The sequence below is a fragment of the Mandrillus leucophaeus genome, unplaced genomic scaffold, assembly GCF_000951045.1.
Source record: "Mandrillus leucophaeus isolate KB7577 unplaced genomic scaffold, Mleu.le_1.0 Scaffold857, whole genome shotgun sequence".
In the NCBI taxonomy this organism is placed as follows: Eukaryota; Metazoa; Chordata; class Mammalia; order Primates; family Cercopithecidae; genus Mandrillus; species Mandrillus leucophaeus.
Window position 1 is genome coordinate 52,720 of NW_012109330.1, and position 27,244 is coordinate 79,963.

Here is a 27,244-nt window from a genome sequence, read left to right on the forward strand (position 1 = left end):
CCCATCCGCCCAACCCCCAAACTCCATAGGACTTGCCAATTGGCCTGCTATGCTCTACCACCAGGGGGCAGCACCAACCCGAGAGACCCCCCTCCCCCAACCCGAAAGACCCCAGCGTCCTGGGACCCGCCCGCCTGCCTGGCTGCCTGCTGGGCTCTGACCTTGGTGAAGTGGAACTGCAGGGGATCATCAGTGGACAGGGAGACCATGAGGCCGCGGGACAGGTACTCCGGTAGCGGATTCCGGTGGTAGCTGAGGAAGAGGCTGTTGTTGCTGAGCGGGGACATGGCGATGCCAATCTGGGCCAGGTAGTACAGGTACTGCAGGACGGGGGCCTGGGCAGGCAACAGGGAGGGAGGGCCTGTCAGGTGGCCTCGAGGCTGGGCAGGGCACAGTGGTTCTGGGGGTCCAGGTCACAGAAGAGGGAAGGGGGAGGAGAATCCAGGCTGGGCCTGATGTGCAAAGGGTGAATTAGTCAAAATCCAAGTTGGGGCCCCAGGCTGGAGGCTGGCAGGGGAAGGGTAGTTACATTGGGAAGGCAGAATCCAATCTGAGGGCTGGGTGGGAGGAGGATTGGTTACTGAAGGGGCTCGAATGGTTCAGAGGAAGGTGAACAATTGGGAGGGAAGGCTGGGCGTGCAGATCCTGACCTTGCGCAGAAGCAGCCCATGGGAAATGTTCTCAGCCAGCATGAAGGCTGACACCAGGTGGTGGATGGGTCCAGCCTCCCCACAGTGTGGCCTCAGCACAAACGTGTGGAAGCCCCTCTGCCTGGGGGACATGAAGACAGTGTCAGCTCCTGAGCCTGGGATCACCTGGGCTCACTGGAGCCCCCTGACCTCCCAACCCAGCCTGCATATGTCCTCCAGCCGATAACTATGCAGGCCTGGGATAAGGGGGACAGGGGTAGGTTACTGGCTGTGAGGGGTGAGAGATGTAGCTCCAAGGGCAGAGAAAGAACCCATCTAGTCCAGGCAACAGGTGGGTCAGAGGTCTGGTAGCCCCAGCCCAAGGTGCCAAGAGTGAAGTTTGTTGGGCAAGAGACGGCACAGCAAACAGACACAGGGTGGTGCAGGCACCTGCGCAGGTGGTTCAACATGGCCATGTTGGCAAAGGTGTAGTACAGGTAGTAGGCATAGGGTGGGTTGTCCTCCTCCACCCACGCCTCAGGCAGGGGGCTCTCCAGGTTGAAGACATGGTTCTCAGGCTTGGACTCGTCATCCACACTGTCAAAACCATCCACCTAATACAGAACCCTGGGGTCAGACCCAGAGCTGCAGCTGGACGTGAAGCTGGCTGTGCTCCCCATACCCAGCCCTGTGCTGCCTGCTCACATGCTCCAAGAACAGATGCAGCTCCGGGTGGCTGGCAGGGTGCACAGTGGCCTCAAACAGTGGCAGGAAGATGTTCTCCAGCATCTCCTGGAAGTTGGCCAGCTGGCCCTTGGTACGGTACACATCACTGCAGGCGAGACATAACATGCAGGTATGTGCAAGTCAGGGCCAATGGGAGGAAACCCAGCGGGCCAGTAAGGGTCAGAGCTCGGCCCAAGAGCATAGGGGCACATCTGAACCACACTGGGAAAGCAAGGATACCCAGGTGGGCCAGGCTGGACAGACCATGGGTGGGACCAGGAAGCCCTTCTTTGCACTCAGAGGGGTTGGCAGGGACAAGGGAGGCTCAGCCATCTTAGGAGGGCAGGAGGCAGGCCCTGACCCCTTGAACATGACCCCACAGGTTCCCCTCCCACTCCAAGGGACACTCACAAGAGGCGGGGCACCTGCACCAGCCAGCGCACGTTGGGGGAGTGCACACGGTGCATGACAGCCCAGCGCGCCAGCTTGTCCCACTCATCCCTCGAGCGCCCGTAAATGGACAGCCGCAGCTCTGCATTCTGGTATTTGCTCTCCTCCAGGTCTGACATCACCTCCTAGACATGAGGTGAGCTGAATCAGAGCTCTTCAGGGGGTCATCTGCCCACCTTCCTTGAGTCTCACCCCCTAAAAGCCCCCAGATCCTCAGGCTCGAGGCTTGCCAGGGAAGGCGGCCTCCTTACCTTAATGATGTGAGCAAAGTACTTCCCAGATACCCTGTTGTCCGTCTTGATAAAGATCTCTCGGAGGACGGACTCCCCAATAGGGTTGTATTTGGCATTAAACTTGTCAAAGCGATGGAAAGTGTTCCTGTCCTGGGGGACGTGGGAAGGCTCAGGTCACCCCTGACTCCTGGTCCCCTGAGTGACTCAGTCCCACAGCCCACACCACTGGCACAGACCGCATGCACATCCAGCGTGTCCACACTCAGGTCATAGGCTGTGAGATTCATGCTCTCAAAGACCTCCCGCAGCGTCTGTTCACGGCCCTGCTCCACGTGCACGATCTCCTCCAGGTGCCGCTTCATCGCCCGCTTGATGAAGCGCAGCAGATGCTTCTGGTTCATGCAGGACGAGGCATGGATGTGGGTGTCCACCTGGAGTGGAACAGGGCACTGCTGATCCACCAGAGGCCAGGAAGGTCTGGGGCCCAGGGCAGTGCGATGGGAAAGGACCCTCTGTACTGGATGCTCTGTGGGGGGCCTGGCCCTTGAAGGGGAGGCTGGGCAGAGGTGTGGGATGAGGACATGGAGAGGGTCACGGGGTCAGGGCCCACCTTGCGGATGTTGTAGAAATCTCGGTGTGGCACTTTCTTCTGGGCGGCCAGTTCCTTCATCTCATTGAGTAGCACGTGCATCTGGAACTTGGAGCTCAGGTACTGCAGCCGGCGGTAGCAGAATGACTTTCTGGGCATGAGGAGAACAAGGCAGGGACTTAGGCCCTGAAGGGAGGCACCTGGGGAGGGCTCGGGTAGCAGATCAGAGGGAGCACATGGGAGGGTAAGGATGGAGGCTGCCAAGAGGCCAGTAGACTGCAGGCAAGTCGAGGGCTCAGCAACTAGGAAAGGCAAGACACCAGGTGATGGGAGTCTGGGGCAGAACTGGGGCTGGAGAATCTGGGCTAGGAGGCAAGCTAAGTGTCTGGGATGGCAGGGGACTCACATGGGGCCATTGATAATCAGGGCCATCAGCACATTGACGTCAGCCACAAATTCCTGCAGGTCAGGGTATGGCAGCTCCACCTCTGAGCAACTGGCATGGAGGGGAGCTTGGGTGAGGAGAGCAAGCTGAGCCCTGTGGCCTCTCCCAAGCCAATGCAACCTCCCACGCTGCATCCCCCCAACACGCACCACACCCCTCTTACTGCTCGTCAGGTTCCCTTCGGGTGTAGACGTGCACCACACCCCGCACCATGCGCAGACCCAAGCCCAGGTCCCCAGGCATGGTGCTTGGCTCACAGTGCTCGTACGGGTGCTGCTCCAGTGCAGGGGGGTGCACCGGGGCATCTGCAGGGGTGAGGAGGGTAAAGTCAGAGCAGGGCTCTTCCAAGCCACCCACTGCCCAACCCAAAGTCCCCACAGAGGGCAAGAGATGTTGAAGACCCAGTAGGTCAGACAGCTCCTGCCCAACCTCCACCCCTGCACACCACGAGGTTGGAATGAGGCTGGGTGTAGGGAGAGGTAGGCAGGGCAGAGGTGCCCAGGCACTAGGCTGAGGAAGCCCAGGAGGTTAGGGCACATGGGGTGGGGCAGAGATGGGGGGTCCCACCAGCAGACACAGGGGTGTCGGGGCCCTGCTCATAGGTCCGGGTCTCCAGAGGCTTTTCAGCCAGCTGCTGCAGGTAGCGGCGGGTGGTGGGGCAGAAGCTCTGCAGGGACAGGGCCATGTACTTCTCCCGGATGAAGAGCGCCCGCACCACACTCTTGGCAGCATCCAGCAGGTCTGTGAATGGCACCTGAAGATGAGGACATGCAATCACCATCCTCAGTCTCGGACTCAGAGACCTCCTCCCTGAGGCTTTATCTCAGACCCCAAACTATCTGCACCTCCCACAGGCCCTGGCCCCCAGGAATACTCAGATCACCCTGGTCCAGCACATCAAGTGGCTCCCAGCCAGCCCCTCTGCCCCTCCAGCTGCTGGAAAGAGAAACACCCTCTCCAGCCTCCACCCCCAGGTCTCCAGGTTGGGGGAACCCACTAAGACATAGGTGATGGAGATTCAAGGCCCTGCCCCACGTGTACCCCATACTCACCCCACACTTCTCCTCCCCGGAGATGGTGACCCGCTGAAACTCCCGTTCCAGCACATCACGCTCCCGCAGGCTCCGGTCACCCTGCCCCTCACCCTGTTCCTTGTAGAGCCTGCAGGGGGTGCATTCAAGGGAGGGGTTTGGAGCCGGCAGAAGGGCAGACTCCAGCTCCGCATCCCCTGTGCCCCTCTGCCCTCCTCACTGTAGGTCCGAGTCACTGTCTGTCTTCAGGAAATCTTGCTTGGCCCGAAGCAGGATGTCCGGCTCCAGCCTAGAGGCAAGAGGGGTGAGAGGTCAGGCAGATCACGAGGGACGGCCCTTGCTCCCAGGTCTCAGCACCACACTAGGTGCTGTGCACATGTTGTCACATGTGATCCTCAAAGGCAGAGCTGCAGAACCCTGTGCTGTTCTCACTCACTTTAGAGATGAGAAAGCAGACCCGTAAGTTAAGCAACATGGCCCAGCCACACCGGCGGCTAGAAGACAGAACAGAACCCAGCAGCCCGACTCCAAAGCCCACTCTAGGCTCCCTGTGCAGCCCCCCAAGGGAGGGCGCGAGGGAAAGAGGCAGAGAAGGGGCTCTGAAAGGGTCTGGACGGGTATGGAGGGAGACTAAGCAGCTGCCTGCTGGGCTCACTTGACATCCTGGCTGATCTGCCGCTCCAGCCGCTGCCGCCGCTCCTCCAGCTGTTCAATGGGGCTCTCCTCGGGGAACTCATACGGGGCACTACGGAGCTCACTCTCGGCCAGCGAGCGGGTAAACAGCTCCTGGGGGGAGGGAAGGAAGGTCAGCATGGCTGGCCCTCCGCCCTCGGGCACTCTCCTACACAGTCTAAGGGTGGGGTGAGGGCAGCAGGACCAGGGGTACCTGGGAGAGGCTGAGGATCAGGAGACAGCCAAGCGTGAGGTGAGGGGACAGCTGAGGTGAGGGGTGTGGGGAGCAGAGGCAGGGCATGGAGACACAGGGTGAGGGTGCGGGTGGTGCCAGGTGATACCTCGGCGATCTCCTTGCATTTGCCATCCATAGACGTGCGCAGGTCGAGCGGGAAGTGCTTGAGGCAGGGGGCGGGGCCCGGCAGGGATCGGGCAGACTGCAGCGGAGGGGCCCCCAGACCACCCCGAGCCTCTGCAGAGACAGTGATGCCAGGGTCAAAGGGTGGAGGGGCAGCCCCTGATAGCCCTGGGCCCCTGCCCTGACTAGGCCAGCTCCCAAGAGAGCCCAGGGTGGGGAAAGAGGGCAGTCTCTCCTCAGTAGCTGAGGAGTAGGCCTGTGTGTGGCTCCCAAAGGGCTCACCCTCACCTCTAACACAAGGACCCCTCACCATTTCAGGCTCGGGGTGGGGATTCTGAGTCTGCCCCTGGAACAAGTAGATTCATTACCTCCACAAATGAGAACCGAATCCCAGACTAGAGCCTGCTCCCTCAGGCCATGAGAATCTCCACATGACTACCTCCCAGAGGCAGGTGCACGTGTACATGTGCGCACACATGCACGTACGCACAGACACCCGCAGAGACACACACCAGGCGCTTGGTAAGGACCAGGCGGCCACACCAGGGACCCCCAGCTTGCAGCTCCCAGGGCAGGCAACCCAGGATCAGACCCGCCCCTGGACTAGCAGATTCTCCAGTCAAAGGGGCAGGGCCCTGCGCCTGACATCCTGGACCTGTGCAGCACAAGAAAAGCCACAGCTGCTGCTCAGCTCTGACCTGGGGACCAGCCCTCAAGGGAAGAGGAGAGGAAGTGGAAGGCCTGGTTGGCAGGGGAACCCTACCTCCTCCCTGGAGGCCTGCCCTCTCCCCCAGGGCCCCACGGCTGCCAAAATGTGGCCTGGCCTGCCCCTCTAAAAGGAGCTGCCACAAACGGTCTATGTCACTCAGGCTCCAGGATCTGGGCTGCGGGCACCACAGAGGGCCCTGGGGAATGGAGTGTCAGAAGCCAGGGGTCTTTCTCCATCAAGACTAGACTTTTCATCTGTGCCACCCGGAGGATGGCACCAGAGGGCCGTAAAGCCGCCGATCTATGGGGGCTGCCAAGGCTTCCAGCCTACCCCGAAGGACCCTCCCTGGGCTCAGCAGCCCCAGCTCCTCAGTGGGAAGCTTTCCACACCCAAACTGCCTCTCTCAGCCGGCTGTAAGGAGTGCTCCCATCCAGCACCCTCCACCCTGGCTTAGGGAAGGATTACAGGATCTGCCTGGGTAACCGGCCTTAAAGTCTCTGCACCCATTTCCCAATACTCCAGGACTGGTCCCAAAGCTGGACGAAGGGAAGAGGGAGGGGCCTTCCCCAGATCCAAGACCCCGTCCCCTGCACACCCTGGGCCCTGCCTGAACCCTACCTGCAGAGTGCAGGCAGCTCCAGCCAGCAGCCCTGTGCCCCTTGCCCGCCTGTTTGCCAGTGAAGCTGCAGCCAGTCCCTCAGGGGCTGGCACAGGCTGTACCAAGTGCAGCTGCAAGCAGGGGAGACCCTGAGATGGCCGTGAGCACAGAGCTAGGGGAGTTCAAGGGAGCCCAGAAAACAAGGAAAGGGGCATCAGAGTTGGGAGATAAGATGAGCTCCAGAACTGAAGAGGGCCTCTACAGTGCCAGGGAGGACCCAGCCAGATGTGAGGCTCCTAAGGGGGAGTAGCAGGGTAGGCTGATTTGGGCAGGGCAGGCCGGCAGGGAGGAGCCAAGCCTCCTTAAAATCCACTGCCCTAGGGGACAGTCAGTGGACAGGGCCTGGCTGGCCAAAGAGTAAGAGGGGAGAAAAAGGAAGGGAACAGCTCTCCTCATCTCCACACCCACAGCCCCAGGGCAGCCTCCCCTGGCAGTGGCCTTGGTGCTCACCACTGTCCTCTGGGCCCTGACTATGGGGTCCCTTAGGAGAGACAGGGCCTTTGCTGGGGAAGAAGCTAACTGGCAGCTGAGGAACTGGCCCAGTCTAGGTAGGGGCCAGTCACTGAGGCTTCCCCGCTGCCCAGCTGCTCAGGGGGCTGGTTCACAGGCCCCTAGACTTGCAATCCCTGATCCAAGCCTATCATCAGGGACGGGACAAACTGTCCAGAATAAGTTTGGGAGAAAGGGAGCTAGAATTTGGAGGACATGGGTCTGATTCTGTTCCTGCTTCCAGGCATGTCTCTACCTACCATGGAAGGCTGTGGGTCCTCATCTACAAGTGGGGCGGTAAGTGCTCCCTTCCCTGCCTAGCCACAACTGCCATAAGGCTCACAGAGATAATGGCTCTGCAAGTGTTCTGCAAAACACCAGGCTCTGTGTTGAGGCGAGGCCTGCAATTATGAACTCCTGGGACCTTCAAAATACATCCTACTTGTAGCCCTGCCCACTGAGGACAGTGGGAGGTTCTCTGGGCCCAGTGCAGGGTGAAGGCAATAGGCCAGTAAAGGGCAGTGAAGTGAACTTGGCAGGGGTGGAGATGGGGTGACTCTATCTCTTTCTTGGACAAGGACAAAGTAGAAAGAGGAAGAAAAGAGGGGAACCTGCCTCACCCCCAGAGTGTAAGACCTTTTCTTGCCCAAGAACCCTGATTCTACACACCTCCTCCCTACATATGGCCCCAGACCACTTCTAACTCCATCTAGGGGAGGCCGACCACAGACCTCCATGGCTAGTTCATATTGGGTTAGCAGGAGTTGAGTCAAAGGCCCAAATCTCAACCCCCTCTCCTAGCACAGGGGTCTGGGGCTCCACAGCAGTCATGGGGTGAGCAGGACAGATTCCAACAGCCAACGCCATCCCCCCAGCCTGCCAGGCCACTCTCCAGGGCTGCCACAGGCTCACTGAAGGTGACACACAGGCAGTAAGTAACCTCTACGTTCTCAGAGGCCAGGCCTAGAAGACTCAGCTGCCTACTGGTCCTTTCTCTAGCGGCCAGCACCACACACATACACCCACACTTACAGAGAAGTCAAGCAAAAGCCAGAGTGGGCCGCTCCAGAGCCACTCCCACCAACTCTGAGATTCTGAGCACCCCATCTCCCCTCTCGACCAGGAGCCCCTCACACACTGCCAGGACTGCCTCAGTAGGCACAGGGGTGTCCACGGCTTTGACCCCACAAGTGTCAGATGCTCTTACCATCTGACCACTGAAGGGTATCCAGTTCTGGGCTAGATCCGTATCAGTTGCCCTATTGCTGAACCAAACCGGGCCAGGGAGGGCCCCACCCAGGGGACACCCTTTCTGGATGGCACAGACCTGGGCACAGAGAACACCCTCAGGGCAGTACAGACCTAGCACTAGGCATCTTCAATGAAACAAGAAAATATAGGAGGTTGATAGTAGGGCTATGGCTACAGACAGTTGCAAGGGTGGGGGGCAGTCAGCATGATCTGGTCATCAAAGTCAGGGTGGGTCTTTCCTTAGCCACAAGGCCTGGGAGCAGACAGCAGGCAGACAACCCTCTGCAAGCACAGAGCCAGGCAGCCAAGCCCTCACTGAGACAGGCACTGCCGCACCTCGCTGCCTGCTCCAAATGATGCAGAGATGCTTACTAGAGTGAGAGACGAACCAAAGGGTGCAGGAGCACACGCAGTGCGGGCAGCAGCCCCAGTCTGAAGCCTGCACGGACCTGACCAAGGACGCCCCATACTCCTAAGGAGGCTCATGACATAGACAAGGAACGAGCAAATAGCAAACGATAAATACAGTCAAGCCCCCAGTTGTGGGATGCCAGCCAACAATGGTTGTGCCCAGATGTCAGACCCCCAGTGAGGGGGATCTAGATGTGGGGTCCTAAAAAGTGGAACTAGTCACAGAACAGCCTGAGCCTGCCTGGTAAAGGCACAGGCACCAGTCAGAGTGGCCAGTCCACAAAACAGTCCCACACACCCCCACTCCATTCACACATGCTCCACATGCAGTCTTAGCACATGCACACGCTGACACGTGTGCACACACACCTCTTGCTGCACCCACACCATGCCCACTCCTTGTGACAGAGGACAGCATCCCTGGCACAGATATCTCAGATCCACCCCCACCCCCGGCCACCCCTCACCCCACCTTCCAAGCCGGCTGTCCCTGGGATTGAGGTTAAGAGGCACCACCACAGAGAGGATGCCAGAGGAGGTGGCCTCCTCTGAGGGGACCAGCAGCTTGGGCGAGAGGTGGCAAGACAGAGCCCAGCATCTATCCTGAGGCCAGGAAGCACACACTCACCTGGAGCTGCAGTGGAGGCCTGCAGGCTGGCCCGCTTCTTAAAGGGATATTTGGCCTTGGGCTTGCCAGAGCCAGATGGATAGGATGCCATGGCTGGGACCACGGCGGCGACAGCGGGGGAGTCTGAGCGGCACCGGCTGGGGCCTGGCTCTGCCACATCCAACCCCTTCCTCCGCCCCGCCCCCAGCGGGAGTGACTGATGCAGGAAGCAGCGGCTCCGCAGGCGGAAGAGGCCCCGGCCACGATTTCTCATGTTGTCTAGGCAACCTCGGGGAGTGGGGCCTCCATCTCTGCCCCCTATCCCTCCCCTCCCTCCTCAGTCCCAGGAGTGACGTGACTGATGGTGGCTGGGCTTGGCGGGGGGCGGGGGAGGGAGTGGGTAGAAAAGAAGATGGGGAAGGGCCAGCCCCCAGCTCTCCACTAACCCACCAAGAGCCCTCAGCCCATTATGCCAGGGCTCCAGGGCAAAGAAGCCAAAGTCCAGGCTAGCTGGTCCTTCCAGCTAGTCTGGAAGAAAAAAGAATAACAAATAGGAATTCAGCAGCGAGTGAGTCCAAGCTCAAACACAGTCCTGCCGGGGCAGGGCTGGCATACTCCGTGAAAACCCAGCACCCACTTTCCTTCCACATCTGACCCTCAGCTCCGGGGGTAGCTCAGCTCTGGGAGGAGGGGGAAGAACCGAGAATCCCAGCCCAGGAGGGAGGGGCCTGTCTTGGGAAAATTCCACCGTCGCCAAATAGCTACCTCCTAGGAAGGCAGGAAGGCCAGGAGACTCCCTTGTCTGGGGGTCTGGGACAGAGACCCTAGCCTCTTCGGATTTTTCCTCTGGCTCTGCACACTCTGGCTCTGCTCCCCAGGCCCTCGTAGGAAGAGCTGACCGCCTTCCCTACGTCCTGCTGCTGTGCTGTGACTCCCACCCTCTTGTCACCCTGGCCACAGCACTTCTCTGTCCCAGAGACCCTCCCTCCAACACACGTACACACACTCACCTGAAGCCATGCTGTCCGAGTTCCGAGGGGAGGCTGCCCACGAGGGTCTGCACAGCAGAAAGCCCGGGTCCTGAGAGAGGGCAGGGTGGTCGGGCCCCAGACTCCGGCCAAGTCACTCCAAGGGCCCCTGCCCTGGCACTGAGATGGGGAAAGTAAGGCAGTCTTTCAAAATTGCCAGCTGGCCGGAGGTGGACTCCCGCAGATCTCAGCAGCCAGACTGGCCTCAAGGCGACCCCGGTGTCGCGACCACCCAACCCCGCAATCGCAATCGAGAGACGGGTAGGCCACGTGCTCCCGAGGGAGCGGGACCCGGAACTCGTCCAGGTTTCTCTCAACACTCCCTGGGCATTCAGGGTCGGACTCCCGCGGCCGGACTGTGGGGGAGTCACGCAACAGGTGCGACCCCACGAAAATCTCGCCGGCTCCGCGCCAGGCTCTGCGGCCCTTGGCCCCGCCCCCGCCTGGCCCCGCCTCCGCCTGCCGACCCCGCCTCGCCATTTTTTTCTCTTCCTGGGCGCCACGTGGGCAGCCGCCACACCGTGGTAGGGCTGGCCTGAGCTGACCCTTGATCTTGGGCCAGTTTCGTGCGTCAGCTTCCTCATCCGTAAGATGGGGTAATGACAGTACCTCACTCAAAGGGGTTACTGTGAAGATTAAACGTAAAGTCCCTTTACACAGCGCCTGGCACGAAGTCAGGGCCCAATGAAAGGTAGCTGTTGTTATCGTCCCAGGATTCATTTTAAGCAGAAGTCCTGCCCCTGCAATCTCACCTGGTCGTCTGTTTTCTTCCGGCCGGCATAGGTAGGAGGCTGTGCCCTGCAATTCTGGCTCCCCTTCCCACATTTCTGTATTTGGTGGTTAAGAGCTTTAACTCTAGCCAGAATGTCTGCGTTCAAATCCAGATTTCACCTATTTCCTGACTGATACTGGGCAAGTTACCTAACTTCTCTGTGCTTCTGTTTCTTCCGTAAAATGAGTGTAAGAGTACCTGCTTTATATGGTGGTTAAGATGAATGAGTTAATATAAGTTAACTGCTTAGAACTGTGCCTGGCCTGTAGTTAGCACTTTTTTATTATTACCATTGCTTTAGCCTTGGCCTTGGTTCTCTATTGACACTCACAGGTTGATTCACTTACAGCCGTTCTGGGGTCTGCAGACATCCTATCCAACAAGCATCCCCACTGCCAAGGGGTAGAAAATCCGACCTAAAGGGAACTTGTGGAGGGAAGTCCCTAAGACTTCACTGAATATAATTAAATGCATTAGCAGGAATTAATCTCTTCCCTATTTTCCCTCTTGTGGGAGGCCTTTGCCCCCCAAACCCAGTTGTTCTAATGCTGTTTGTCTGGCTCCTCCCAATTCTCACCACCCCTACAGCAGAGTTCCTTCCCAAACTCTGCCTGCCTCTTCTCTCCCCACGCTGGATTCTGGACTTTGAACCCTGTGCTCCACCTGCATCTGGTGCCACTTCCATTGATCCCTGTCTACTGTTCCCTGAACAAACTTAAAAAAACTTGGCCTCTTCACCTCACACAGAATCCATAAAACTAAAAAGCGAACAGAGATAACCAGGTTTACCTATCAAAATAGCAAAGACTAAAAAACAAAAAAACAAACACTAATGCAGGTGGCAAGGGTATAGTTAGTGAGATGGGAGACACACACACACGTACGTGTGCACACACATTACTGGTGGCCTTGAACACTGATATAATCTCTCTGAAAGCCATCTGGTAATATATAATCAAAAGTTTCAAAAAGGTTCTTATTATTTGACCCAGTAATCAATTTTCTGGAGTTTTTCTAAAAAGAGCTGCCAGAAAAATATGTATGCAAAAAGTTGCTCAGCACCACAATGTGTATTGCGTAGGAAAGTTAGACACTTTAAAGGCCCAACAGTAGGGGAATGTTTATGGAAGATTCATACCATGAAATACAGCCATTAAAAATTGTTCTTGGAGAAATGTTTAATGATGTGGAGATGTTTACAATATAAAGTTAGGTAAAAGAATGGATGCAAAACACTATATACAGAATGGTCCTACTTATGTGATATACATGGGTAGAAAAGAAACACACCAACAAGTTTACCAATGATTATCTGTAGTGGTGGAATTATGGGTTATATTTTATTTATTTGCATTTTGAAAATTATAATACATACCCATAACTTTTATAATCAAGGGACTAGAAATCAACAAAAATCGGTAAAAATCCATAATTGACTCCACAGTCCCCCCAACCCAGACTTCCCTGGGTCTTAACCCCAGACTTAAACTATTCTGTTTACATTTATGGCCCACTGAATTGGTCTTGGGGCCCTTAGGGATTTTGAGGCTGATGGACTCTCAAGAATGAATAAAATGAATCTCAAAAATCAAGCACCATGTAACTACATAGAATGTCATGTATCTTCTGATGAGATGCAAATGTTGACATAGTTTTAAAGATAGTATCTTGCATTGGGCCAGGCCTCTTGAGCCTCCTGCTTAATGCAGACCTACCTACCTCAGCAGCCAATAGGTGGCAATCCTTGCCCTCCACCCAGCCCAGGCAAACCAGTTCATTAGTCCCTTTATGCTAGTCCCCTAGTCCGATCTGCAACACACCCCTCACTCTACAACCCTCCCCTATTTCCAGGTCATCTGGTGTATTGTCGCTGCTAGGAAGTCGGCCCTGATTACAGTTAAGCATCAGTCCCTCCACCCACTCAATACCAGCAAGAATCACAGTGAGGTTTCATTGTCTATGCAGAATAGAGCTTGGGAAATAAAGGCCTGAGTCATCCTATGGCCTGGGCTTTTTTCACACTGAGGCCTTAACATTGCTTTTGAGCCTCTGGGATCTTCCCTAGCTCCAAACACAGCTTCCTCCCCTCCTAGCCTGTTCCCCACATGGCTCCTTAACTGACCCTCCTGGAATCCCAGCTCCCTAACGATGGTGCACTCCTGTTTCTCTGAAGAACTGCTTTTCTTTACTTCTGGACTTCAGCTCACTGTGATGTCAGCCTCCCTAGCTAGGCCAGAACAATCTTCACAGATACTAAACTTGGGAGAGAATATCTGCATCTCCAAAAAGGTCCTTGGCCAGGGCAATTTCCCAAACCATACCTTATGCCTAGGCCCTTCTAGAAACAAGCTGTTCAGCTCTGCTTTCTTAGCTTCTCCTAGCAGCCAGCTCCCTCTACCCCCCACCTCAGTCACCCAGCATTGTGTTTATAGCACCATGCAGCTGTTTCCATCTGTACTTGTTTATAAGACCCCAGTGGATTTTAGCCAAACCCCTTGCCATTGAAGGCGCTTCACTGGCTGGCTCCAATTTCCCTTTCTTGTCCTTATCTTCACCTCCCAGCCCTCCACTCCATGCACCTTTCACTCCAGTCCAGTCACATCAAAGTCCAGGTCTTCTCTGAGCACACCTTGTACCTTGTACCTCTACCTGTTTTTTCATGCTCTTTCCTTTCCCCAAAACACTAATCTCCCATTTCCACTGTTGTTCTGCTTCTCTGTGGAAAGTCTGTTCATTTCACAATCACCCTTTTCTTTCTTCTGCCATAGAACTTGTCAGACAGTCAGCTGTGTGTTTAATTGCCTTTCCTACCGGGGGTGAATGCTAGGTCTTAAACAGCTCTGAATTTCCCAGCACTACTGCAGTATCCCTTTCACTAATTTGTTTCTCTGTGAATTTCCCCCACCTCTGCCTATGGACTGGAAGGTCCTGAAGGTAGTTCTCATCCTTCATATCCTCCCACTCCATCTGGGACAAGTCTTTACCCACAGTTCACTTAAGACAAGGCTTACCACGGATGTCAGACAGATCCCTTAACTCAGGAAACATGCCCAAATCACTGAGAAACAGTGATTTACTTTTCATCCAAGATGATACGGTTATAAAGGGCTGTGAATCAAAACAACTGAGCTCTGGCTTGGCTTCTGATACTACCTTGCTTATTAATGTGAGGATCACTTTTCTGTACTTCAGTTCACTCACCTCAAAAATGGAAATAGCACTACATACCTTACTTACTTCATCAGGAAACTGTCCCTAAATGTGATCATAAAGTGGAACAGCTACAACAAAGGCACAGAGTTGACAACAGAGGCAGAGGCAGGAGGTCACAGGCATCAGGATGATGTATGCACAGTAATGGATCTGTGTTCTCAGACCAGGCGAGGGCTAGCAGTTCCCTCTCTCAGCTTTCCAGTGAGAATGGGGAACTTCCACCCAGTAGGTTAGGGAACAAAGCAGAAGCAGCACAGAAGTTTGCAGAGGTAGCAGTAGAAAAAGGAACGAGCCCACTTTCCCTGTGTGTGAAACAAGTTAGTGGTTCCTTTAACAAGGGCTGCTGTTATCGAGTTGATGCATTTGCCCATGCTTTCTCTCTCTGGCTACTTATGTGGGAGTAATAGAAAGAAGGATCACTGGTTTGTCTGTTCACTAGGACATATAACTTCGTTTTTTTGTTTTTGAAACAGAGTCTCACTCTGTCGCCCAGGCTGGAGTGCAGTGGTGCAATCTCGGCTCACTGCAACCTCCGCCTCCCGGGTTCAAGCGATTCTCGTGCCTCTATCTCCCAAGCAGCTGGATGTATGCCACCATGCTGGGCTTTTTTTTTTTTTTTTTTTGAGACAGAATCTTGTTCTGTCATCCAGGCTGGAGTGCAGCGCCTCCTGGGTTCAAGTGATTCTCCTGCCTCAGCCTCCCAAGTAGCTGGGATTACAGGTGCCTGCCACCATGCCCGGCTAATTTTTGTATTTTTTTTTAAAGTAGAGATAGGGTTTCATCATGTTGACCAGGCTGTCTCAAACTCCTGACCTCAGATGATCTGCCCGTTTCGGCCTCTTAAAGTGTTGGAATTACAGGCATGAGCCACCACTCCCGGCCTAATTTTTGTAGTTTTAGTAGATACAGGGTTTCACCGTGTTGGCTAGGAACTCCTGACCTCAGGTGATCCGCCCACCTCAGCCTCCCAAAGTGCTGGGATTACAGGCATGAGCCACTGTGCCCAGCCGACTTTAAATGAGTTACTTAACTCTCAAGTCTCTGTTAATCTAGTCTGTAAATTGGGGATGATAGCAGTTATTGTGAGAATTAACTGTTATGAGCCACTTACATTGTTCAGCAGTTATTATAATAACTATAACATAATAATTATTAATAGTTCCAGGCAGCCCCTTGAACAGTGTAGCCTTCAGCATAGCTCTGGCCTCAGTGTGAGTTACCGGTATTGTGGGTAGGCTACAGCACGTCTGGCAGTGGGGTATAATTACTGAAACCTTATAATGAAGATTCCAAGATAGTCACAATTTCAAAGAGACTCTCCTGTTTTCCCTTAGATCAATAAGCACTTGCCAATTTGATGGGAAAACATGGCTACCACGGAAAGCCCCTCAGCAGCTGCCTATTTCTCCATCAGCCCGTACAGTCGCTGAAAGGTGGTGTGAAGGAGGAAGATAATTAGCTATGGCTCAGGGTACCTGATAGGCGGGGAGACCTAGATTCTACTCCTGACCATCCCAGTCCCAACTGGCCACTGCTGCACAAGTCCAGCTCTCAAATGAAAGAGCAAATTACATCCTTCGAGCTCAGTTCTCCACCTTGGCTGTACGCTAGAATCAGCTGGGGATGTTTTTAAATTCTTGTGCCTGGACTGCACTCCAGACCAATTTAATCAGTATTTTTTAAAAAGCACTCCAGGTAAATGCTACTGTACACTAAAAGTTGAGAACTGTTTCAGGGCAGGGTTTTTCAAACTCCACAGGCGTAATAACTACCTGTATTAGCTTAAAATATTTTCTCTGGCTCTGGAGTTTGATTCTAACATACCCTTTAAAAACATGTACACTATTTTAACATCTCAGAAAGCAGGGTGATCTTCTAGTCAGTGGCACCTAAGACTTGAAGACACACAGAAACCAGCAACCCAGCTGATTCTTAGGATTAGGCAAGTTGAGGGGAAAACAGTTCCCGAGGGCAGTGCTTCCCAATCTTTAATGTCTTTAGAGTCACCTGAGATCTTGTTAAAATGCGGATTCCGAATCAGAAGTTCTGGGTTAAAGCCTGAGATTCTGCATGTCTAATGAGCTTCTGGGTGATCTGATGTTGCTGGCTCTTGATCCGCATTTTGGGCAGCAAAATTCTAAAACATCTCCACCCGAGGAGGCTCCGCCAGCAAGACTCATGTAAGTCAACTGAAATAACTGGCATAGAGGAGTACAACCTGTGGAGTCCTCAATGTCTGTGAGGCAGTTACTAGACCGCACCCTCATTTTTGCCCCAGGAAAGGGCAGCTGGGATGAGAGCCAGAGGGGGAGAGAGCTGCCCCGACCTTTGAGAAGCCAGAGTCTGGAGTCTAATTTCCCAAAGAAGCAGAGTTTGTTGTGTGAGGCAGCACAAATCCCACACCGAATACCAGCAAAGTTCACTTATGAAGTGAAGCTGGGACTCAGCTGGCTTTAGTGGGCCGAAGGGAAGCAACCCCATTCTCTTCACCATACACCCTTTTTCTACATTTATTCATTCACCAAACCTTTTGATCCACGAACAAACTACAGGTTCTGAGAGGTTCAAAGATAGGTCAGATTTGGTCCATTGAGCTCCAGGGGGAGAAATGCAGTGAGGGAAAAGATTTGTAAAATGACATACAATATGAAATGATAAGTGCCAATAACAGAAGTACAAAGCGAGGGGCCAGTACAAAGCAGCAATGCTAGTAGCTTCCTGGAGCAGCAGCCACTGTGGGACCTGAAACATTCCTAATCTTCCCAAGGAAGGGCACCACCCAAAACAAATTTCCTTGCCAGGACCAGCCTATGGTAAACGAGTATGCTTTGATACCCTGAAGCCCTTGAAACCAAGACCTCATAATCTGGAGACTCAACATAAGGAATGCTTCCTACCTATGTGCCCGTAATCTCTAGCTCTATGATGCAAATAAATCCAAGGAAGCAAGAGACTTTCAGGGGATGAGCCCCTTAAAGGATGGAAGTGGTTGTGCATCCTGTCCTTCTCCCAGAACCCAGCAGATCATTTCCCTAGTTACATAAACATTTGAGTCTTTACCCCTTGCCATATTGACAAAGCTCTTAATTGGCTTGACCTATCACATTGCTAGATATAAAGGCTACAATCCCCAGACTAAGAAGTAGGTCTCCAGTTGGAGTAGGGAGTCTCAGTCAATGTAGGCAGAGTACAAGACCCTACAGCCTGCTCTCTTACCTGACCTTGTATAGACCAGCTTTTAGGGGAGCCAAGTTGGGATACTCACTTCCAACTCTTTTCCTTCTCTCCGTCTCACATACAGGAAACCTTACGAGAAAGGTTTAGGGGCCTGAAAAAGGTGACAAGACGGCAAAGATGGGAAGTGGAGCCAGTGCTGAGGACAAAGAACTGGCCAAGAGGTCCAAGGAGCTAGAAAAGAAGCTGCAGGAAGATGCTGATAAGGAAGCCAAGACTGTCAAGCTGCTACTGCTGGGTGAGTGAGATGGGAAGATGAGCCAGAGAAGGCAGGGGTCCTTCCTGCTTTCCTGAAGGGTCAGTGGGTTCTACCTCACCCCATGGGAAGGAGGGGTGGCAGGTCATTTTTCCTCTCCTCTACACAGTCTCAGGCTAGGTGATCAGGAGATCTAGAGCTGAGTTAATATGGGGCCTAAAGAGCCACCCCAAGGGGATCCAGAATGCCAAGGCTATTCCAGAGTTTTTCTACTCTTGAGTGAGGAATAGTGCAAGGGCCACCATGAACCCTCCCATTTCCAAATCTAACCAAACCTAACACATCCTTTAGGCTTCAAGGACCCTGGACTTGCACATTGTACCCAATCTGCAGTCAGAGAACCCTAAGCCAAGAAATCAGAAGAGAACAGGACCTTCCCTCACCAACAGGCTCACAAGTCCCAATATACAGTCAGTGCCAACAGGCCCAGAGATAGTCCCACTGGTTTTTGCCAAAGTATAGTGGTTTTTTTGTTTGCAGTAAAAATTCTGGAAGCAGGGGTCCCTGAGTGAGGAGGAATAGCGTCTATGTATAGCAGTCCCTTCCTGGCTCTCTATTCAATAGCCACCTTCAAAGCCCCTGCCAGATGGAAGGTTCATCAACTTGATGAGCTCCTAAGCAGATCACTGGTCTGTGCTGAGAAAATAAAAGCACCTCAATTTGTCAGGGAAATTGATCATGGCTGTAAATAAAACCAAGACAAGAACATTTGAGACATGTGGCTTAGGAAAAGAAACCACTGGTACCACGGAAGTAGGGTAGCTGGAGCAGGTGGGGTCTATGTAGCAGAAGATTGGATGCCTGAGCTGGGTTTCCAAGCCCTCATAAGGGATCTGGGAATTGACGCACTAGGCTAAGGTGCCTTCTTTTCCCCCAGCTGATCTGTGGCACAGTCGTAAGGACACACTAAAGGAGCATATCTCTGTAAGCTGGACCCAGACTCTAAGGAGCCCAGGAGGTTACGCAGGGGGAAACAGAGATGGTGGGGCCACTGAGAGATCTTTTAAGCCTAAGCAGATTTCTTCTAGATTCAGGATAAGCTGCTTAGAGGGAACAAGCACAGGCGAAATGGGAGGAGGTCGAGGCATTAGGGTAGTATAAACTCAGTATTAAAGGTATAAGTTTTTGATGGGGAGAGCAGAGTGTGAATGAGGACATTAGGACACTTTAGTCAATAAAGGAAACCCACTTAGTCCCATCCAAGATCAGGCTGAGCAACATGGTGAAACCCTGTCTCTACAAAAAAAAAAAAAAAATAGGCCGAGTGCAGTGGTGCACACCTGTAATCCCAGCACTTTGGGAGGCCAAGACAGGTGGATCACCTGAGGTCAGGAGTTTGAGACCAGCCTGGCCAACACAGTGAAACCCTGTTTCTACTAAAAATACAAAAATTAGTCAGGCGTGGTGGCATGCGCCTGTAGAGTCCCAGCTATGCAGGAGGCGGAGGCAGAAGAATTGCTTAAAACCCAGGAGGCAGAGGTTGCAGTGAGCCAAGATAGCACCACTGCACTCCAGTGTGGGAGACAGAGCAAGACTGTCTCAAAAAGGAAAAAAAAAAAAAAAAATGTAGCCGGGCATGATGTCACACGCCTGGAATCCCAACTACTCAGGAGATTGAGGTAGGAGGATCACTTGAGCCCGGGAAGTCGAGGTTGCAGTAAGCCGAGATCCTGCCATGACACTCCAGCCTGGGCTATAAACCTGAGACCCTGTCTCAAAAAAAAAAAGGGAACGGCAAGGTGATGAAAATATAGTACTTTGGTGAAATGATCCAGCTCTCTCCAATCTTACCCCAACATCACTCTCCTGAGTCAAAAATAGGCACAGAGGAGAAATGTTAAAGGACTCCCCCTGTATCTGTTACATCTGGGAGATTTTGACTCCCAGCAGTCATTTGGAAATGTCTGGAGACACTTTTGGTTGTCATAACTAGGGAAGTGGGGTGCTATTGGCCTCTAGTGCGTAGAGGCCAGGAATGCTGCTAAACATCCTACCATGCATGAGACAGCCCAAACTAACTAGTACTGAAATTAAGAAACTGCTCTAAATCCAGGGTGAATGGCCTAAGCTCAAGCCTGCCAGAAATTGAGGGCAGCAGTCATCCCTGTGTATTCTCCTCTAACAAGACCCCCAAGCAAGCAGTGGCTCTGACTTCTCCCAAGCCATCTCCTGGAAGGCTGGGGAGAACTGGTGGAAATCGAAAGCACAAGCATTTTTCCTTCCAGGTGCTGGGGAGTCAGGAAAGAGCACCATCGTCAAACAGATGAAGTGAGTAGCAACAAAGCCCCAAAGCACTGGGATAGGGTGAAGAAGTCAGCCAGTGGAGGTATTCAAAGTGAAAGGCTCTTTAGCCTCAAGGAGCCCAGGTATAAAGGATCTGATTCCAATGCCCCTCATCTGTACCTCTTGCCCCCACCCTCCGCTTTGAGAAAGCAGTAGCAACAGAGAGATAGGATTCTTATGACCCCTTAAATACCCCCAAATTCCTAATCCCTTAGGTCTGGTTACTGAGGTCCAACTAAAGACAGAGTGTCTGCCCCTTGCAGGATCATTCACCAGGATGGCTATTCACCAGAAGAATGCCTGGAGTTCAAGGCTATCATCTATGGAAATGTGCTGCAGTCCATCCTGGCTATCATCCGGGCCATGACCACACTGGGCATCGACTATGCTGAATCAAGCTGTGCGGTATGTGGTTACTATTATGTGGTTAAGGGTGGAAGCAGAAAGGCTAGAAGAAACATACAAACTATATGGAAAGATGGGTAAGAAAAATAGTAACTAAAATCCCACCTGCTGAATTTCAAATCTCTTAATGCAGTCCTGGAGAAGTAAGCAACCTCCACCTTTATTTTTACTGGGACAGGGTCTTGCTCTCTCGCCCAAGCTGAAATGCAGTGGTGTGATCATGGCTTACTGCAATCTCACCCTCCCAGGCTTAAGTGATTCTCCCACCTCAGCCCCAGTAGGTGGGACCACAGGTGTGCACCACCACGCCCAGCTATTTTTTTTTTTTTTTGTCAAACTCCTGGCCTTAAGCACTCCTCTTGCCTCAGACTCCCAAGGTGTTGGGATTACAGGCGTAAGCCACCGTGCCTGGCCTCAAGCCCTACTTTATAAGAAATAATTACAAAATAAAGCTGCTCACAGCCTCCTCTGCTTTTTTACTTTATTTTACATTTAAATTGCTACCCTTGGGTTCCTGGCCATGGAACTTTTGTAAGTGAAATCCCTACTTCTAGTACTGGCCTTTTTCTAGCTTTAAATCACTGAAGAACAAAGGTGATGGGTCCCTGTCTTCTATCTTGTCTATTTCATGGTCAATCTGGCCTTTACATTCCCAGTCTCTCTGCAGCAGAGGACCCACGTTTTGTGGCAGTAAACTTTCAGACTAAGGATGGAAGCCAGAAACTCCAGAGAGGAAATACCTGGGACCCCTGCCCTGCTTTAGACACATCCCAGGGCTGGGTATAGTGCCACCCTCTGCATCTGGGGAGCATACTCAAAAATTAATCAGTAGTTTTCTTACATAGAATCTTCACTGCAGATTGCTTCCATCTTAGGTCTTTGTAGTAATGTAAAATGCTCCATTCAGCAGTCTTCCCAGAAGCCTCTTGGAAAGCTATTACTCCTGTGAAGTTCTTAACCAGGTTTCTGCATTACAGGACGATGGGCGACAGCTCAACAACCTGGCTGACTCCATTGAGGAGGGAACTATGCCTCCAGAGCTCGTGGAGGTCATTAGGAGGTTGTGGAAGGATGGCGGGGTGCAAGCCTGCTTCGAGAGAGCTGCAGAATACCAGCTCAATGACTCCGCATCTTAGTAAGACTCTTGACTGGGGAGAGGGTGGGTTGATGCTTAAGCAATCTTCTAGCCAGTCTTCTCTCTGGTTGGGAGAAATTTCACCCAACCCAAAATTTCAGGCATTGAAAGCTGGAGACCCAGACTGAATTCGGCCTGTGGATCTGTTTTGTTAGGCTTCAGCAATGTTTTGAATTTAATGCTATGGGGAGATCTGCCACAGTTGTCACTATTTTATATTGCTTTACACTGGCTCACTACAGCCTACAAGGCTAAAGATGCAAAATTCAAAAGAGGTGCTCTGCCTCATAGCCCTCAGCCCTGTTCTCTTGAGGTGTACACTGAGCCTCTCCTTCCAGAACCCTAAGATAGCCCTGCAGTTCTGTCATACACTCTCCCAGGAGTAATGTGATTCATGATGGCTCTTTCAGGGCAGAATTTTCTATCTGGTAATCTAAGATCTACTTAGGCCACTAAGCAGAAATGAGTCTCCTACACCTGGAGCATCTTATGTCAGGATGCCAAGGTAGGGGACACAAACTGCGAGGGCAAACCAAAGGAAGGTGGTCAGGAATTAGTACCATCATTGCAAAGCTGCTTCCAAAAAGATAAGGGACATAATTTATCAATCCTACCTCAGACAGTATGGGATCATAGAAAAGTATGGACTTTGAAGTCAAACCTGAGTTTATTTAACCTAACCATCTGTCTCCTAATCTTGTAATAATGCTATCACTTACTGTTCCTGGAGCAGTCAAAGCCCAGTCACTGCTAGGTGTGCTGTGTATATCATCTCAAGGCCCTTTACCCATCTACACAATAAGACTTTATTTTTTTATTTTTTTATTTTATTTTTTTTTGAGATGGAGTCTCGCTCTGTCGCCCAGGCTGGAGTGCAGTGGCGCGATCTCGGCTCACTGCAAGCTCCACCTCCCGGGTTCACACCATTCTCCCGCCTCAGCCTCCGAGTAGCTGGGACTACAGGCGCCCGCCACCACACCCGGCTAGTTTTTTGTATTCTTAGTAGAGACGGGGTTTCACCATGTTAGCCAGGATGGTCTCGATCTCCTGACCTCGTGATCCACCCGCCTCGGCCTCCCAAAGTGCTGGGATTACAGGCTTGAGCCACCGCGCCCGGCCACAATAAGACTTTAAGGTAGATGGTACCTTTCTAATTAGCCTCATTTTACACATGAAAAACTGAAGTTCAGAGAAGTTAATCAACTGCCCAAGGTCATGTAGATAAATGGCAGAGACTGTATTTGCATTGGGCTACTTGACTACAAAGCTGAATATTTTTCATAATACACCACAATTTCTCTTGACCCTAGCCAAGTCTTTAATTCTCCTGAATTTCTCCATCGGTAAAATGGGGATATGAAACTTGATGGCTTAGGAGTTTAAACGAGAATCTGCACATTAAAATGCCTGGCATACAGCAGGCACTTGTGTTACTTGTGCTTCCCTCCTCCTCTCAGTCATCTCAGTTCACATCTGCCTTCCTCCTGCCTTTTCTTTTAAAAAACTAACTTTTTCTTTTTTATGGTAACTTTCAAACATATATGAAAGTAGAAATAATATAATGAATTACCCCTCAACAGTTATCAACTCATGGCCAATCTTATTTCATTTTACCTCCATTCCCTACTGGATTATTCTGAAGCAAATTCCAGGTATCATTTCATGCTAAAAATGTCATTATGAATCTCTAAAATATTGACCCTTTTTATAAAAAGAATATAATCACACCCAAATAGTTAACAATTCTTTAATAGCATCAAATATCACCAAATTGGTGTTCAAATTTCCCCGGTTATCTCAAATGTTTCCTCCCCAGTTTGATTCAGGATATAAACAAAGTCCATGTGTTGCATTGGTTCATGTCTCTAAAGTCTCTTTCAATTTACTGCCTCTTGATGGAACTTTTAGCACCCACTGAAACCACTAAATCCCATTCCAAAATCTACAAAAGCTTGCAGTCAGGGGAAACCCAAGGAAAACTTACCTAACTTGATTTAAATGTGCTGGAACCCCAGCCACAAGTGGGCTTATTCCTCAGTCCATCCCCCATTTCCTCTAGTTAATGACTTATGAAGGTTTAAAGGAAAGAATCCTAAATTTAACAGTATGGCTTCTAGTCCTGCTTTCTATCACCAAATTAGCTGTGTGACTTTGGGTAAGATACCTTTTACATCTCTTAGCCTTATCTGTGGAAAATTTGTCACTGATGCTAATCACTTTTCTCTAGCTACCTGAACCAATTAGAACGAATCACAGACCCTGAGTACCTCCCTAGTGAGCAAGATGTGCTCCGATCCAGAGTCAAAACCACGGGCATCATTGAAACCAAGTTTTCTGTCAAAGACTTGAATTTCAGGTAAGTGCATGGTTCCCTGGGGCTTCTCGGATACACGTGTGAAATCCCGAAAAGGGGCACAGGCAGGCCTCTTGGCCTTTGGTGAAGCCTAATCTAAATTACTGTTCTGCTTCTCCCCCTTTTCCTCTCCCACTTCATGGGGTGAACGTCAAAGGCCTATGGGTCAGATGCTGGGCATACCTATGAAAATAGCTGCTTCTTCCCTCAGGATGTTTGATGTGGGAGGGCAGAGATCAGAGAGAAAGAAGTGGATCCACTGCTTCGAGGGAGTCACCTGCATCATTTTCTGTGCAGCCCTCAGTGCCTATGATATGGTGCTGGTGGAAGATGACGAAGTGGTGAGTGGCCCTTGCACCAAGAAGCTTTGGTGGAACAAGTTCTCCCCATGAGCCTTTCTCTAAGTCTTGTGTCACTCTACTGCCCAACTTAGGTAATTTCAGTCTAGCAAACCAATCAATGTCTCATGCAAATAATTCTAGAAAAACAACTTCTTCTGCAGGTTCTAGGTTAGCATTTTAGAGCTCCAAATTTACTGAGAGTGAGCTTGGTCTCAAATTAGACATCGAAGTATCACTTGGACATCACAAAGCTCGTAAGAGGAATTGAATGTAAAGAGATAAGGGACCATCAACTAGGCAAAGCAAAGGAGTTACACTTAGTACTCTCCCAAGTTGCCTAAGGAAGGAGATGAAAATGATAGAACAGAGAAAATAGCATATATGAATCTTCATTGCAACATAATAGAGGGGTTGAACTAGTAACCCCACTTAGAAGGCTAAAAATGTACTGTCCATAGGAGTAAGGAGAGACTGGCAGACCAGCTCTCATGCCAATTAAATTGGCAGCTGGAAGACTACCCAAGAGTGGTTCTCTTTAGCCTGTAGAATTCTGTAGGACACGAGTTCTACAGCACAAGTGTTAAGAGCCCAGCCAGTTACCTTCTCTGAAGTGAGAAAGGTTAGAGGCGTGAAAAACGTTAATTTCACCCAAGCATCTGCTTACAAATGGAGGTCCACAGCTTGCTGATGAAAGGGATACTCCTATCCCTTGCCACAGCTTGTTCTCTTCCCTTCCCCTTGTAGTTTTAACTTCACATTAGGGCACTCTGAATATCATCTAACCAAGATGGCTTACAGAGCTATTCACTTCCCATCTTTAACCCTAAAGATTAAAGTATAAGAGACTTTCCATCTTTAACCCTAAAGCCTATAAACCAAGTCTGTAAGACCCTTAAAGGGTTGTACAGGAGTATTATGGGGGGAAAAGCCACAAATGAGATTGTTCTTGTTTTATTAGATAAGTAGACTGAACTCTAGTCAACTGATAGCATACTTCAAAATCCTAAAGACCTGCTCCCTAAAAGCAGGCTGGGCTGGGGCAATGGGCAGCCTCTGCAGATATATAGCACGACTTCTCGCTCTCTAAGTAGCAATCAGAGAAGGAAATGAGAGAGCAGAAATGCTTGTGGTATGGCACTGGGAAATTCTCCAACCCTCACCATGTGGCAACAGGACCAAAGTAGCCCAAACTGAGATCTGGGACCCCATGAAAGAAGCCTATCAAAATCATCCTGGAGATGCATATGGGCACATGCTAACTTGGGCCTGTTTCAACCCATTATCAGCACTACTTATAAAATGTCAAGTTCTCAGTTGCACCCTGGCTGCTAAAGATCTGCATAACACATATTATAGACCTATATGCCAGCCACTATCATGGACACAATACATATACAATCTCATTTAGCTTTCATTATAACCCTATAAGACAGGAAAACAGACTCAGAAAAAGCTCAATAATTTTCCACAAGTCACACAGCTATTAAAAAGACAGGGAACTAGAACGAACCCACATCTCTCTGGCTTTACTCTGGTACATTAAAAAGAGATAAGCTGTTCTCTGTCTTGCTTTTTACATTTGGAGCACTGGTCTCTCCAAGGGGAACAAGAGCAGGAAGTAGGTAGCTATTCGTAAGCCAAATCTGATATTTCCAATGGTGTTTCCTCTTACTAGAATCGTATGCATGAGTCTTTGCATCTGTTCAACAGCATATGTAACCACAAGTTCTTTGCGGCTACTTCCATCGTCCTCTTTCTCAACAAGAAGGATCTCTTTGAGGAAAAAATCAAGAAAGTCCATCTCAGCATTTGTTTTCCAGAGTATGATGGTAAGTGTCAGGGGCTGGAAATAATAATAATGCCTTTTAGTAGTGACTGGCAATTGTCTCATTTTTTAGGCTAAGGTGACATAAAGAACTTAAGGGAAAACCTTGGGCACAGTTACAGGGTTTAAATTCAGATTCTCTGGAATACAGCAGGGATTAGATGCAGGAGAGCCACTGACTTCATATGATACCTACTAAAAACCAAAGGTGGAGAGACACCTCTCCTCAATTTCTTTTCAACTAAAGTGAGAAACATTGGAGTGTAATCGAGAACCTTCCCTCCAAAAACAGGCCCCCAGCTGCTGTTGTCTACATTTTAAGGATCAAGTCAATCACCTAAAGTGAGTCAGCAACTAACAAGGGTTCATTTATTCTACTTTTTCACTATTTTTCTGGAAAACCAGGTAACAACTCCTATGATGATGCGGGGAATTACATCAAGAGCCAGTTCCTTGACCTCAATATGCGAAAAGATGTCAAAGAAATCTACAGTCACATGACCTGTGCTACAGATACACAGAATGTCAAATTTGTGTTTGATGCAGTTACAGATATTATCATCAAAGAAAACCTCAAGGACTGTGGCCTCTTCTAATCCTCACCATTCCTCAGGTATAAATTCTATAAACAGGCTTGGAATCTGGGTAATTAAAAACAGAAGATTATAGTCAATATACTATGACATGAAGAATGAATCCATTCTTTGGAGATGAAGTATACATGACTGCAACTGTGTTTCATACATTCTTTTCAAAGTGGGATAGATAGTGCAGCTTAAAGAGCACAGGCCAGTAGTTAGAAGACCCCCCAGGTTCCAGTACTGGTTTTCCAACTTAATACAAAAATGTGAATACTTTATTTTTGAGTCTTGAGTCTTTCAACTGTAAAATGAAGACGACTTCCCTGCCTACTTCACAGGGTTATTCTGAGGAGCACGAACATAACTGAAGGGAAGGCACGTAAAAACTGCTTGTGCAGGCCGGGCGCAGTGGCTCACGCTTGTAATCCCAGCATGTTGGGAGGCTGAGGTGGGCGGATCACGAGATCAGGAGTTTGAAACCAGTCTGGCCAACACAGTGAAACCCTGTCTCTACCAAAAATACAAAAATTAGCTGGGCATGGTGGCAGGCGCCTGTAATC

General features: G+C 50.9%; 2 protein-coding genes across 5 annotated transcripts in view; one reads left to right on the forward strand and one right to left on the reverse strand.

The window, feature by feature from the left end:
- AMPD2 (adenosine monophosphate deaminase 2) overlaps window positions 1-10,739 on the reverse strand; it is a 12,260-nt gene extending 1,521 nt beyond the window's left edge. Inside the window, exons 1-16 of one of the 3 annotated variants that reach the window (XM_011968696.1) lie at window positions 10,269-10,739; window positions 5,117-5,247; window positions 4,759-4,889; window positions 4,324-4,392; window positions 4,125-4,233; window positions 3,640-3,826; window positions 3,236-3,377; window positions 3,034-3,123; window positions 2,649-2,778; window positions 2,275-2,469; window positions 2,057-2,188; window positions 1,767-1,930; window positions 1,335-1,461; window positions 1,080-1,243; window positions 651-771; window positions 162-335 (exon numbers count right to left, since the gene is read on the reverse strand). In XM_011968696.1, the coding sequence (XP_011824086.1) occupies window positions 162-335; window positions 651-771; window positions 1,080-1,243; window positions 1,335-1,461; window positions 1,767-1,930; window positions 2,057-2,188; window positions 2,275-2,469; window positions 2,649-2,778; window positions 3,034-3,123; window positions 3,236-3,377; window positions 3,640-3,826; window positions 4,125-4,233; window positions 4,324-4,392; window positions 4,759-4,889; window positions 5,117-5,247; window positions 10,269-10,278 (2,076 nt within the window). In that variant the 5' untranslated portion in view covers window positions 10,279-10,739. Of the gene's footprint in view, window positions 1-161; window positions 336-650; window positions 772-1,079; window positions 1,244-1,334; window positions 1,462-1,766; window positions 1,931-2,056; window positions 2,189-2,274; window positions 2,470-2,648; window positions 2,779-3,033; window positions 3,124-3,235; window positions 3,378-3,639; window positions 3,827-4,124; window positions 4,234-4,323; window positions 4,393-4,758; window positions 4,890-5,116; window positions 5,248-9,279; window positions 9,967-10,268 lie in introns of those variants that run through there. The other 2 variants (XM_011968694.1, XM_011968695.1) reach the window with 2 other exon arrangements.
- Window positions 9,531-27,244, forward strand: GNAT2 (guanine nucleotide binding protein (G protein), alpha transducing activity polypeptide 2). 2 transcript variants are annotated; one of them, XM_011968693.1, is made up of 10 exons: window positions 9,531-9,622; window positions 10,447-10,664; window positions 17,573-17,743; window positions 19,987-20,029; window positions 20,308-20,449; window positions 21,427-21,584; window positions 23,812-23,940; window positions 24,149-24,278; window positions 25,954-26,107; window positions 26,509-27,244. In XM_011968693.1, the coding sequence occupies exons 3-10, from the start codon at window positions 17,626-17,628 to the stop codon at window positions 26,697-26,699; spliced, it is 1,065 nt and encodes a 354-aa protein (XP_011824083.1). In that variant the 5' UTR covers window positions 9,531-9,622; window positions 10,447-10,664; window positions 17,573-17,625; the 3' UTR covers window positions 26,700-27,244. The 2 variants fall into 2 exon arrangements, with proteins under 2 accessions (XP_011824083.1, XP_011824081.1); XM_011968691.1 differs by lacking the exons at window positions 9,531-9,622; window positions 10,447-10,664 and having other exon boundaries at window positions 17,252-17,743; window positions 26,509-26,786.

What these genes read in the sequence shown, in the direction of transcription:
- GNAT2 (XM_011968693.1), top strand. Translation starts at nt 17,626, where the DNA reads ATGGGAAGTGGAGCCAGTGCTGAGGACAAAGAACTGGCCAAGAGGTCC. An exon ending in ATGCTGAATCAAGCTGTGCG is followed by an intron (nt 20,450 to 21,426) that starts GTATGTGGTTAC and finishes TCTGCATTACAG; the next exon opens with GACGATGGGCGACAGCTCAA. An exon ending in TTGTTTTCCAGAGTATGATG is followed by an intron (nt 26,108 to 26,508) that starts GTAAGTGTCAGG and finishes CTGGAAAACCAG; the next exon opens with GTAACAACTCCTATGATGAT.